At 36.5% G+C, this 12,928-nt stretch overlaps 1 protein-coding gene across 1 annotated transcript in view; it reads left to right on the forward strand.

Annotated features, from left to right (window-relative positions):
* The window catches only part of DCC (DCC netrin 1 receptor), a 1,300,159-nt gene that overhangs the window by 1,042,551 nt on the left and 244,680 nt on the right, over window positions 1–12,928 (forward strand). The window contains exon 15 of the mRNA XM_016186489.2: window positions 5,793–5,903. Coding sequence (XP_016041975.1) covers window positions 5,793–5,903 — 111 coding nt within the window. The remainder of the gene's footprint in view (window positions 1–5,792; window positions 5,904–12,928) is intronic.

Consider the following 12,928-nt stretch of genomic DNA (forward strand, 5'->3'; position numbering starts at 1 on the left):
GTCCCTAAAGGTAGGGCAAAAGCTTTGCAAGCAGTGGATTAGTGCTGCTGCAGGTATTTCTCTCTCTCTCTCTGTCTCTGTCTCTCTCTTTCTCCTTATCCTTTTCTATTTCTCTCAGTTTATCACCCTTTATAAAAATAAATAATTGCTGAAAATGTTGTCCCCTGTATTTCACTATTCCCAATCAATATTTTCAGATAGAGGGAGTCAGAGGGAATAAATAGTCATATAGGCACTGCTGAGTTCCACCTGCCCCCCACACTTCATTAAATACAAAGAAATGAGATTAATCAACTAGCTTCCAGTTGGTATATCTCAGAAATGTTCATTTGTCTTATAAAAGATTTATAGGACTATGGACACCAAAATTTTAACCTTAATTCATATTGATCCTTATTCATTTCAATAGTTATAAAATGTATTTGGGAATGCAAATATAATCTGAGCAGTTATATTTGTAACTATACCTGATATCAATTGTAAAAAAAAAACAATCAAATTCAATTTATATTTGAACTAGAGTAATAAAGACAACCAAAGAATAGCCTCATATCTTGAAAATTTTCAGAACGTGTTTTGCAAAGCCACCACCTTCTTTAGTTCTATTTTATGACCAGTTTTGGTAATGCCCATTGGAATTCTGAATATTGTATCTTCAATGTTACAAAGTTTTAAGAAACCAGGAAGCAGGCTACGATCCAGGACTGTCTCCAGGATATGTTAGTAATTTATACACTTTGTAGTAAGCAAAATCAATTGATTTTCTATATGAATCTGCAGTACTTTATGAGTTGCTTGATTTGACCTCATGTTGTCAGTGAATATAGGATACATGGAAATATTGACTTGGCTGTTAGACAATTGAAAATTCCAGAATGCTTCATTTGCTTAACATAAATATTCAGGTACAGGGGCTGGAAATTCTTTTTATAATCCTCTGTCTTTGCTAGACAGGTGTTTTTTGTTTGTGTGTGTGTGTGTGTGTGTGCTTTCCTGAGGATAATGAGACATCTGCAATAACAAAGTAAATAAAAAATGTAACAAGGATTTTAAATCACTGCTCTCTGTTTTATTGTGGGAACTCACATTGACTAAACTTTAAACTACTGTTTTTAATTTTTAAGTGCTCTTCAGTGAAGGGTTTTTATTTGCATTTAAGTGTTTTCTTGTGTTTCCTGGACAATACAGAATAAACATAATGCCAAACATGCATTTCTATTTTATGGACTGCAAAAGTGAAGCAATATCATAACAATTTTATAGTAAAGTTAACATTTAAGGTGATAAAGAGAAATTATTTTCTTCAAATAATGCACTGTCTCTAACTATGAGTTCTAAGAAATTAGAAATAAAATAGAAGAGCCACAGAGCTTGAAGACTAACTATTGGGGTTAGAAACAGACAGAAACAGAAAATAAATTAATATATCATATTTGCATTAATGAGAGAGAAATGCTGAGAGGAAGATATGGAAAGAGTGGAGCACTACTCGGCTTGGGTTGTGGTGTTGGGGTTTGAACCTGGAGCCTTCGAAGCCTCAGACATCAAAGTCTTTTATTTTGCTATCCCCTCCTTCTTTTTTTGCCACCAGAGTTATTGATGGCACTCAGTGCCTGTACTATGATTCTACTGCTCCTGACAGCCATTTTTTCCCTTTTCTTTCTTTATGTTAGAAAGGACAGAGTAATGAGAGACACAGGGAGAGAGAGAAACCAACAGCCCTGTTCCATTGCTCCTGAAGCCCCCCACCCCCCCCAGGCTTGAATCTGGGCCCTCACTATGGCTATTTGTGTAGTCTACCAGAAGAGTCACCATCAGGCTATTCTTAACAGTAGAATTTCTGTTGTAATTGTTGTTGGCTGGACTTCACTATTCCCAATCAACATTTTCAGATAGAGGGAGACAGGGAAAAACACCAGAATACATTGCACTGAATACATTGCATTCCAGGCAGGAGTGTGGCAGTGGGAGTAGTAAGTTTGAAGCTTGGATGTGTGCATGGCAAAGTTGGCAACCCCAGGGTAAACTATCTTGCCAATCCACAACAGATTCATTCTCTCCCTCTCTCTCTCCCTCTCCCTCTCCCTCTCCCTCTCCCTCTCCCTCTCCCTCTCCCTCTCCCTCTCCCTCTCCCTCTCCCTCTCCCTCTCTCTCCTGTTCTTTCCCTATAATAAGTTATACTCAGGAGGTTGGGCAGTAGGTAGCACAGTGGGGTAAGCACACATGGCACATGAGGCACAAGGATCTGGATTCGAGTCCCCAGCACCCCCCCCTACTGGGGGGGTGCTTCACAGGCTATGAAGCAGGTCTGCAGATATCTATTTTTGTTTCCCCTCCTCTCTCTATTTCTCCCTGTCCTATCCTATCCAACAACAACAGCAGTAACAACAACAATAAAAATAACAACAAGGGCAACAAAGATAACCTCTAGTAGAAGTGGATTCTTAGTGTAAGAACAGTGATAATCCTGGAGGCAAAGAAAAGAAAAGAAAAATAAGTTATACTCAGAACTCTAGGTATTATACACACACTAAATCTCAATAATTATTATGAGAAGGCTCAATGAAAAAAATTAGCTTCGCTATTTTCTTTCTTTTTTTAGTAATGCAGTGATGAATTTACAGTAAACCTAATAACAATGCAATTCTTAACATTGTTCCTGACTAAGAGGGAAATCAATGGGTTGACTATAGTAAATGAGTTTTGAGATATATATTTATTTATCTGTCACTTGATTCTCCAAAGAATACAATGAGATGGAAGAGCAGGTATTATTGCTTAACTACTTTATATGAAAATTGAGACTCAGTTTCAGGGACATCAGCAACCTTCCCAGAAAGCACCCTTCATAACAGGGAAGAAGAATATATTCAGCCTAGAGTTCTGAGGGTAATTTCCAAACATTCTTTTTGTGAGAAAAAAAAGGGGGGGGGGTCTGGTTCTCTTTATGATTGTATCCTACACTAACGTAAATAGAGAAGAGGTTCAGTGGTTTAATTCTATTGAGAGAGAAAGCATAGACCATAGACTCGTGAGACTTGACTAATGATATTTTGAAAAAGAAATCTAAGCTTTTTTTCCATTTTAAAAAAAATTTCACTGTGCTGTAAGCATTTGTGTATACACACCACTGTAAAGTAGATTCAGTGCACTGTAAGGAAGAAATATTTTGTTAATTTATTTTTTACTTATATATGAGAAAGGGAGAGAGAAGTCTAATTTTTCTAACAAGCAAAAATGTTGGTTAACAATGTGCACTCTACCTGGTGTGCTACCAACCGGCACCAAGCAAAAATGTTAGAATGTGCCACCTCCTCTGAGACATTTCTCTTTCAAATGTATTACTGTTTCATTTACAGGACTAGTTTGTTAAGTCTACCACTAGGTAACTTTATATAGGCTATGTGACTAGGCATTGGTTAAAATCTCCATGAGGCCTCTTGGGCATGGAAGATGGCTCATTCATATGTGAGGCTCTAGTTTTGATTCCTAGCACAGTATAAATAATCCTTGAGCCATATTCTCTTCTCTTTAGCACTCTCTAATCAAAACAATAAATAAAATCTATGGTGCTAGGCAGGAATGTATCTTACAGAGTATGGAGCACACACATTACTATGTGCAAGGATGTAGGTTCAAGCTCCTGGTCTTCAACTACAGGGGAAGACGCTTCATTTGGTTAAGCAGTGCTGCAATATCTCTATTTCTCTCTTGTTCTCTCTTCTCCTTTCCCCTTTCCCCTTCCCCCTTCCCTCTCAGTTTCTCTCCCTAACCAAAAAATAAATAAATAAAAATAAAGGAGGAAAGAAAGAAAGAAAGAGGGAAAGAAAGGAAGGAAGAGGAAAAAGAAGGGGAAAAGTGCAGGTACTAAACAATTATAACAACTCTAGTGGCAATAACGTAAGTAATAATATATGTTTAGTGTTGTATTATGTATTTAATAATGTATTTATCATCAATATATAGTCTATATATTAGTATAGAACTGTTGGTATGCTTCTAAGACCCCTTCTGTTTCACTGGTTTAATCCCCCCTGCTTGGCACTGTATTCTATTTACATAACCATTGTTAACTAAGCACCCCCCTGCCCCCGGGACATTGGTTTAATCCTCACTGGTCCTTGCTTTTTCCTTCTCCCCACCCCCTATCATACGTACTTCCTTTTCCCTGACTCTTCCACCTCAGGAGAGAGGCAGGAGAGAGTTGTGTTGTGATTAGAAGAGATTAGATTGTTGAACCGCATCCCCGCTGGTCAATAAAGAGATACTGCTTCCCAGCTCAGCCATGAGTCCCTGGTCCTCTCTCCCGCCGGCGAGGCTATCCCGGCATAGAACTAGCACAGAATATGCAATCTTTTCAGTCCCCAGCCAACATAAGCCAAAGCTGAGCAGTGCTCAGATATTTTTCTCTCATTAAAATAAATAATATATAATATTCATTTAAATAATTTAATAAATTAAAAACTTAATGTATATAGGTATAAATTATATATTGTAACAACATTAACGTTATTATGTGTTATATAACACGTTATTATCTATTATATCTTTGTACATAAATGCATGATAGCTATATTTAATATAAAATTCACAATTTTCATGTTGAAATGTGAAAACTGTACTCGAGAATATAATGAAAAAGTAAGAATTAATCTTAGTAACAAAACATAATTCTCCTACATAAAATCTACAAATACATAACATTGTGTATGATAGATACATCATTTCTCCAATCACTTATTTTCCTTAACATATACTGTTTGTGTCATTTCACAGCATGGGGGGAAAGGCAGGGCTAGATAGCATATTTATGCAAAGAGACTCTCATGCCTGAAGCTCTGAAATCCCAGGATCAATCCCCTGAACTACCCAAAGCTTGAGCTGAACAGCACTCTGATAAACACACACACACACACACACACACACACACACACACACACAACACAACAAAGACATTACATTTTCATCTTTACGAAGGTTATTCAACTTATTGAGGCTTTAAGGACTTGATTTAAGGTAAATCTTCAACATTTCAAAAAAAGTGTTTGGTCTTTTGACAAGTGTCATTTCTTTTACAGAAATTCATAGTGTTAGTGAACTACTTTGAGAATTTGCTAAAAGGAGAGTAATTTACATAAAATGTAAATATATTATAAAAATATGCATGGAGCATCTCTGGTCTGCTTGTGCTCTGTACGCTCAGAAATAAGTTCTAATTTCATGAATGTACCCAATATCATATGTCCAAATTATCACAAAGCCATATTTTTTTCTTGTTCTATTAGTGACTCAGTCTAGAACTGTGTATGTTTTGTAATAGTTTGAGCGATCAAAGTCCTAGTGCTTTCTCCTGAATTGGTAACTTTGGGTTCTTCTTTCTCAGCCCAAAGAAAAAATAATCAGTGACCTTGAAGGAATGATGGAGACATAAAATTTTAAACTGACTGTTTTTGATTTATAGGCAGGCCTCTTCTGGGCTGTGAGGAAAAATGATCCTTGCTGTTTTTTATTATTTCTTCATCTTTCATATTTCATATTCTGCATCTGCCCTGAGGATATTTGCAGGGATACATTTTTGTATATACTGAAAAATAAATGAGAATAGATGAAAAATAATTTGATTTCTGGATGTAATAGTTCTGCCCTTTTGGCCAAAATAACAATAATTACCACAACAATCACAAAGTAAGTCTGTCATTATTAAAATTACACTAAAACTTTTGAAGCCCAGTCTGAAATACTTGATATTAAATAACTCTCCCTCCCCCTTTTGTGAAAAAATTCTTTAATAGGACTGGAGAAAGGAAGCCAGTACAGTTTTCAAGTGTCAGCCATGACTGTCAATGGCACTGGACCTCCTTCCAATTGGTACACTGCGGAGACTCCAGAGAATGATCTAGATGGTAAGTCCTATCCCCAATCAGCATCACACTGATTTCATATGTTACTTCAACTTCAAATGGTGCCTTTGAAAAGTCATTGATGAAGTCCAACTGAGGTAGCATTTATCATGTATCTTTACTGTAAAAAACAAAAGCAAACAAACAAAACACACCCTGAATGAAGAAAATTCAATGTCACATCATATAAATTGATTGTGCATTAATAACAATTTTATAAGCTTCTTTTTATGATAATATAAAAATGATTTATTTATCTGTTTCTTTTATGTTAAATAATTGATCTTACATATCCCTTTATAGGAACTGGCACAATTTCTGATAATCTTGAAGTTTAACTACTTAATGTAACTTCTTTTGCTCTTTTCTGATGCTTCTGCCAAATAGCAGTATGTACTTTTAACTTCCTTATGATATAGTCATTAATATTTGACATTCTGTTTTTATACTTCTATTGAAAAATATAATCTTATTTGTTAATTGATAGTCATAATATATATCAATATTCACTTAAAAGTAACCTATCAACAAATTAAATATAAGCAGGACCTTTAAAATTAGCAGGTGGGTTGGAAAATAGGCCTTGAAACAGAAACATGGTGACTGGCCTTGTTGAAATAGCTCACCTGAATAGTGCACCTGCTTTGTCATGCAAATAACCCTGGCTTGAACTTGACCCCCCCCCACAGCATTGGAGACAGCATAAGTGTTGTATCTCTGTGTGTTTCTCTTTAATTGAAAAAGTCATCCCAGAGCATTGAAGTCTAGTGATATCAAAAGAAAAAATAAAATGATTGCATAGTAAAATAAAAAAACAAAAGGACTTATTATGGCATCAATAGAATATGTCAGAATAGTAAAACATAAATGCACCACATAAAATTAAAGTGATAAGTGAGGTAGAAATTTATGAAAATAATATATTCTTTGAAAAATGTTTTTAATATTGGTTTGAAAATTTTAAGATTTTTGGATATAGTTTGATACTTCCATCTGTGTTTGTACAAATCTTGCCTTGTATAAATTGTACACCGAATTCCCTGTGCCTCTTCTCTCATCCCTTCCCTCATTTTCATAGTATAATAGACTATTTGGTTACTTATATTTTGAAAGTCTTTTCCTTAGTCTGTATTTCATATATAAGATAACCCTCCAGGAGTTGTCCTTCACCTCTTCACTTCATTGACCTTAGTCACTTCCAGCTCCATCCATTTTATCCTAAAAGATTCTTCGTTCACTGCATAGCCGTATGCCACTGAATATATATTACACAAATTCTTTGCTTAGTTGTCTATCATTGAGAGTTTAGGCTGAGTTTTATCTTGTAAAGGAAATGCTATTTATGGTCAGCAAGCCACAACAAAGCCAGGCGATGAAAACTGAGACCAAGAAAAGGGCTAAAAGAATGAACACGTGCATTGAAAATGTGCTGGCCCACTGATGGCTGTCTAAAGAACTGAAATGAGATTCCTGTAGTTTTGAACTGATACCCTTGAAAGTTTTCAAGATACTGAAAGGTAAAAATCACACTTACTGCTTTTTTTATTCCCTCTTCTCTCTCTCTTCCTTCTTCTTCTTCTTCTTCTTCTTCTTCTTCTTCTTCTTCTTCTTCTTCTTCTTCTTCTTCTTCTTCTTCTTCTTCTTCTTCTCCTTCTCCTTCTCCTTCTCCTTCTCCTTCTCCTTCTCCTTCTCCTTCTCCTTCTCCTTCTCCTTCTCCTTCTCCTTCTCCTCCTCCTCCTTCTTCTTCTTCTTCTTCTTCTTCTTCTTCTTCTTTGTTTTTTTGCCTCCAGGGTTATCACTGGAGGTTGGGTGCCAGCACTACACTATGAATCCACTGCTCCCGGAGGCTATTTTCCCCGTTTTGTTGCTTTTGTTGTTGCCCTTGTTGTGGTTGTTATTGTTGTTATAGCTGTTGTTGTTGGATAGGACAGAGAGAAATCGAGAAAGGATGGGAAGACAGAGAGGAGAGAAAAATAGACACCTGCAGACCTGCTTCACCACCACTTGTAGGGCAACCCCCCTTCCTGCAGGTGGGGAGCTGGGGCTCGAACCCGGATTCTTCTCGAACCGGGTACTTGCACTTTGCGCCATGTGTGCTTCACCCGCTGCGCTACCACACAGCCTCCCCCCCATTTTTATAGCCATTCTACTTCTTTTCTGTTATCCTTTCTCAAGGCACTTCCTTCTTCCTTTATCAAGTATTCCTTCTTGTTTTCCTTCCCTTTGATTGGTTCAACCTTCTCTAAATGATTAACCATCTTTCATGATGTTTATACAGTCACAGATTCTCTTTTGCAAAATAAGTTGGTAGACCTAAAGCTGTCTGCAAATGCTACTTTCATCATGATGATAATCATCACCATGTGACAGTACATTTATTAAAAATGCTACTAAGGTCATAAAATGTAAATAAATGCAGATGTGAACATCTGAAAACACAGTCTGAAATAAATTCCCTCAGGGTCCCACATATGCCCAGAACCCGCTATGAAGGTTAGAACACCTTTAGATTTTCTATTACATTCAGAGTCTCTCTTAAGATGATGACATGTTTTGTGGTTTTTTGTTTGTTTGTTGTTTATTTGTTTGTCGAACATTTATTATTTGAAAAAAATCTCTTTGTTCTCTTCACTTTTAAAGCTTATGACACTAGAGGGGGAATAAAGACCCATGGCGTAAAGGACTGCAAGGACTGGCATAAGGATCAAGGCCCCAGCTCCCCACCTGCAGGGGAGTCACTTCACAGGCGGTGAAGCAAGTCTGCAGGTGTCTGTCCTCTTCCCCTCTCTGTCTTCCCCTCCTCTCTCCATTTCTCTCTGTTCTATCCAACAACAACATCAACAATAATAACTACAACAAGAATAAAAACAAGGGCAACAAAAAGGAAATAAATAAATAAATATTTTTTAAAAAAGACATAACAGAGGAAATGAATGGAGAGTGGGGTAAAGTAATAGGCTCTCTGACAATCAATAACTCAAAAAAAAAAAAAACCTTTTTATTGTTTGTTTGTTTTTTCCTTCTATCAGGATTGTTACTGGAGTTCCATACTTGAAAATGACACCATGCCAAGTGGCTTTTTTTTTTCATTTACTTCCTTTTGATAGATGGTGAGAGACAGAGACACCTGTAGCAATGCGAGACATCGCTCCATTGCTTGCAAAGCTTTTCCCCTGCAGGTGGGACACTGGGACTTGAACCTGTGTCTTTGTGTTCTGTTTCTCAACCAGCTGCACCAACATCTGCACCTCCAACTTTTCACCCTACCATAGCTATTTTAAATAGTGTATTGGCCATTGACTTCAGAAATTCTTCCTCTAAATTATGTACATGACATTATTTGTTCTATTCTTTTGTTTCATTGGAGGGATTAATGATTTTACTCAACAGTAAATATAGTTGTTGTTACATGTGTAAAATCTCTCAGTTTTCTGCAAAACACTCTCACTCACCACCTAAGTCTTCGTCCACCATTGTGCACCAGGACCTGAAAGCACCCCTCTCCCCTTGTCTATTACTTTGGTGCAATACACCAAATGAAACCCAAATTCTGCTTTGTGTTTCTGCTCTCTGTCCTTACTTCTCAACTTCTGTCTTTGAGTGAGATCATCCCATATTCACTATTCTCTTTCTGGCTTATCTCACTTAACATAATTCCTTCTAGCTCCATCCAAAATGAGGTAAAGAAGGTGAATTCACCATTTTTTATAGCTAAGTAGTATTCGACCATATATAGATACAACAACTTACTCAGCCACTCATTTGTTGTTGGAAACCTGGGTGGCTTTCAGATTTTGGCTATTAAAAATTGTTCCCTTTATTTGAATTCCTCTGACAATCAATGACTTAGACCATTTTTTCATATGTTTATTGGCCTTTTGGACCTCTTAATTGGTTCATATCCTTTCTCTGTTTTGGGATGATGTCTTTGGATTTTTTTTCATTGCTGAGTTTGGTGAGCTGTTTTTATTTTGTGGTCATTAGTCTTTTGTTTTTGTTGCTATAGCAATGGCACTGATTTCTGGAATTCTTCTGCTACCACAGTGTTTGCATAAAGGAATGCTACTGACTTTTGTATGTTAATTTTGTAGCCTGATACCCTTCTATATGCCTGATAAATTTCTGGGGCTTCCTGCTGGATTCTTAAAATTTTTCTATCATATCATCTGCAAATAGTAACAATTTGACTTGTTATCCTTACCTTAATTCCTTGCTGTTGCCTGATTGCTATGACAAGAACTTCCAAAACTATGTTGAATAACAGTGGTAATGGTGGGTAGCCCTATCTAGTGCATGATCTAAGTGGGAGTACTTTGTTTCTCACCATTGAATATACTATTGGCTATAGGTTTGCTGTAGATGGACTCCACTAGGTTAAGAAAATTTCCAACCAATCCCATTTTTTGTAATGTTTTGATCATGAAACGATGTTGGATTTAGTCAAAGGCTTTCTCTGTATCTTTGCAATTAATCATGCGGGTTTTGTTTGTTCTTTAATTGATGTGGTGGATCATATTTTTTGATTTATGTATATTGAACCAGCCTTGCATCCCTTGGAAAAATCCCAGTTGGTTGTAATATAATTTTTTTAAATATACTACTGTGTCAAGGTGGTAAGAGTTTTGTTCAGTATTTTAGCATATATGTTCATCAGAAATATTGGTCTGTAGTTTTCTTTTGTTTTGTGTCCCTGTCTGATTTTGGTTATCAGGGTGATGTTGCTTTCACAGAAGGTCGAAGGGAGTATTTCTGTGTCTTCAATATTTTGGAAGAGCTTAAAAAATTCAGGTATTGTGGTCCGGGAGGTGGCACAGAGGCTAAAAGCATTGGATTCTCAACTATGAGGCCCTGAGTTCGATCCCTGGCAGCACATGTACCAGAGTGATGGCTGGTTCTTTCTCTCCTCCTATATTTCTCATGAATAAATAAATAAATTCTAAAAAGTTCAAGTATTAACCCTTCCTTGAATGTTTTATAGAATTCATCAGTAAAACCATCTGGTCCTAGGCTTTTGTTGTTGGGAAGTTTCTTGATAACTATTTTAATTTACTGGACTGTGATCGGCCTATTCATGCTGTCTAGTTCATCCTGGTTCAGTTTGGAAGGTTATATATTTCTAGGAACTCTTTTGTTTCTTCTAGGTTCTCTATCTTGGTGGCATGTATTTGTAAATAGAAACCTTTCATGATATGTTGAATTTCTGTGGTTTATATTATGATATATTTCCTCTTTCATTTACAGTACTATTTATTTGAGTCTTCTCCCCTCCACTCCCTTTTTTAGAGAATCTGATCAGAGGTTTGTTTACCCTTTAAAAGAACCGACATAACTTCATTGATCTTTTGTGTGGTTCTCTTATTTTTGATGTTACTTATTTCTTCCCTAATTTTAGTTATTTCTGGTTGTGTTAGGATTCATTGTTCTTCTTCTTCTAAGTCCTTAATGTGTGTATTCAGGCTATTTATCTGAGCTTTAGTCTTGTCTGTATGGCTATGAATTTCCCTCTTAGTGCTGCTTTAGCTGTGACCCAAATAGTTTGATAGATCTTTTCTTTATTTTAATTCCATCCTCTGAAAATTATGATTTCTTTTTTTTTTAATATTTATTTATTACCTTTTGTTGCCCTGGTTGTTCTATTGTTGTTGTTGTTGTTGGATAGGACAGAGAGAAATGGAAAGAGGAGGGGAAGAAAGAGAGGTGGGAGAAATATAGACACCTACAGACCTGCTTCACTGCTTGAGAAGGGACTTCCCTGCAGGTGTTGAGCCAGGGGCTCGAACCGCAATCCTTATGCCAGTCTTTGAGCTTTGTGCCACCTGCGATTAACCCATTGCACTACTGCTTGACTCCCTGATTTCTTCTTTAATTTCTTCTTTGATCAAATATTTTTTGAGTATTATACTGTTGAGTTTCTATATTTTGGGATTTTACTAACTTCCTTTTTGTTTTTAAGTGTTAATTTAATTCTGTTGTGGTCTGAGGAGATGCTCAAGATCATTTCAATGCTTTTGAATTTGCTGAAACTGTCTTTGTGGCTTAACATATTGGCTCTCCTTGCAAATGTCCAATGTGGACTTGAAAAGAATGTTTATTAAAGTTTCTTGGGGTGGAGGACTCTGAAAAATGCCCATTAGGTCTATTCTATATATCTGTTCATTTAATTATCTTTTTTTTAAATAAATTAGCTCTTTATATACTGCTTTTTTAAAATTTATTTTTATTTTATTTTATTTATTTTATTTTGTTGCCCTTGTTGTTTTATTGTTGTAGTTATTATTGTTGTTGCCGTCGTTGTTGGTTAGGACAGAGATAAATGGAGAGAGGAGGGGAAAACAGAGAGGAGGAGATACCTGCAGACCTGCTTCACCGCCTGTGAAGTGACTCCCCTGCAGGTGGGGAGCCGGGGCTCGAACCAGGATCCTTCTGCCGGTCCTTGTGCTTTGTGCCACCTGCGCTTAACCCGCTGCGCTACAGCCCGACTCCCTTAATTATCTTATATATTTGAGCTGTCAATTTGAGAGAGTGTGGTGTTAAAATCTCCTACTATTACTGTGTTGTTATATATGTACTTTTGTAACTCTTTCAATAGTTGTTTCACTTATTTAGATGGCCTCTCATTGGTTGCATAGATGTTAATAGATATTACATCCTCTTGGTTGACTGATACTATCAGCATTATATACTGCCCATCCAAATCATTTATTACTTTTTTAATTTTAAAGTCTATTGTGTCAGATATGAGAATAGCTGTTCCTCCCCTTTTTTGTGTTCTCTTAGCTTGTATGGTAGTTTTCCATCCTTTAACTTTGAGTCTGTTTTTGTCCTATTGAGTTAGGTGGGGTTCCTATAGACAACATGAGGTTGGGTTGTGTTTTCTGATCTATCTTCCTAGCCTGTGCCTTTTGGTCAATGGATTTAGACTGCTGATATTTATTAATATTATGGATTCAAGATATTTCAGTGCCATTATTCTAAACTTTTCTGAGTGTTCTGGTATACTGCATGTTTATGGTGATGCTATTATTGTT

This window comes from Erinaceus europaeus, chromosome 15, assembly GCF_950295315.1.
Source record: "Erinaceus europaeus chromosome 15, mEriEur2.1, whole genome shotgun sequence".
NCBI classification, from domain to species: domain Eukaryota; kingdom Metazoa; phylum Chordata; class Mammalia; order Eulipotyphla; family Erinaceidae; genus Erinaceus; species Erinaceus europaeus.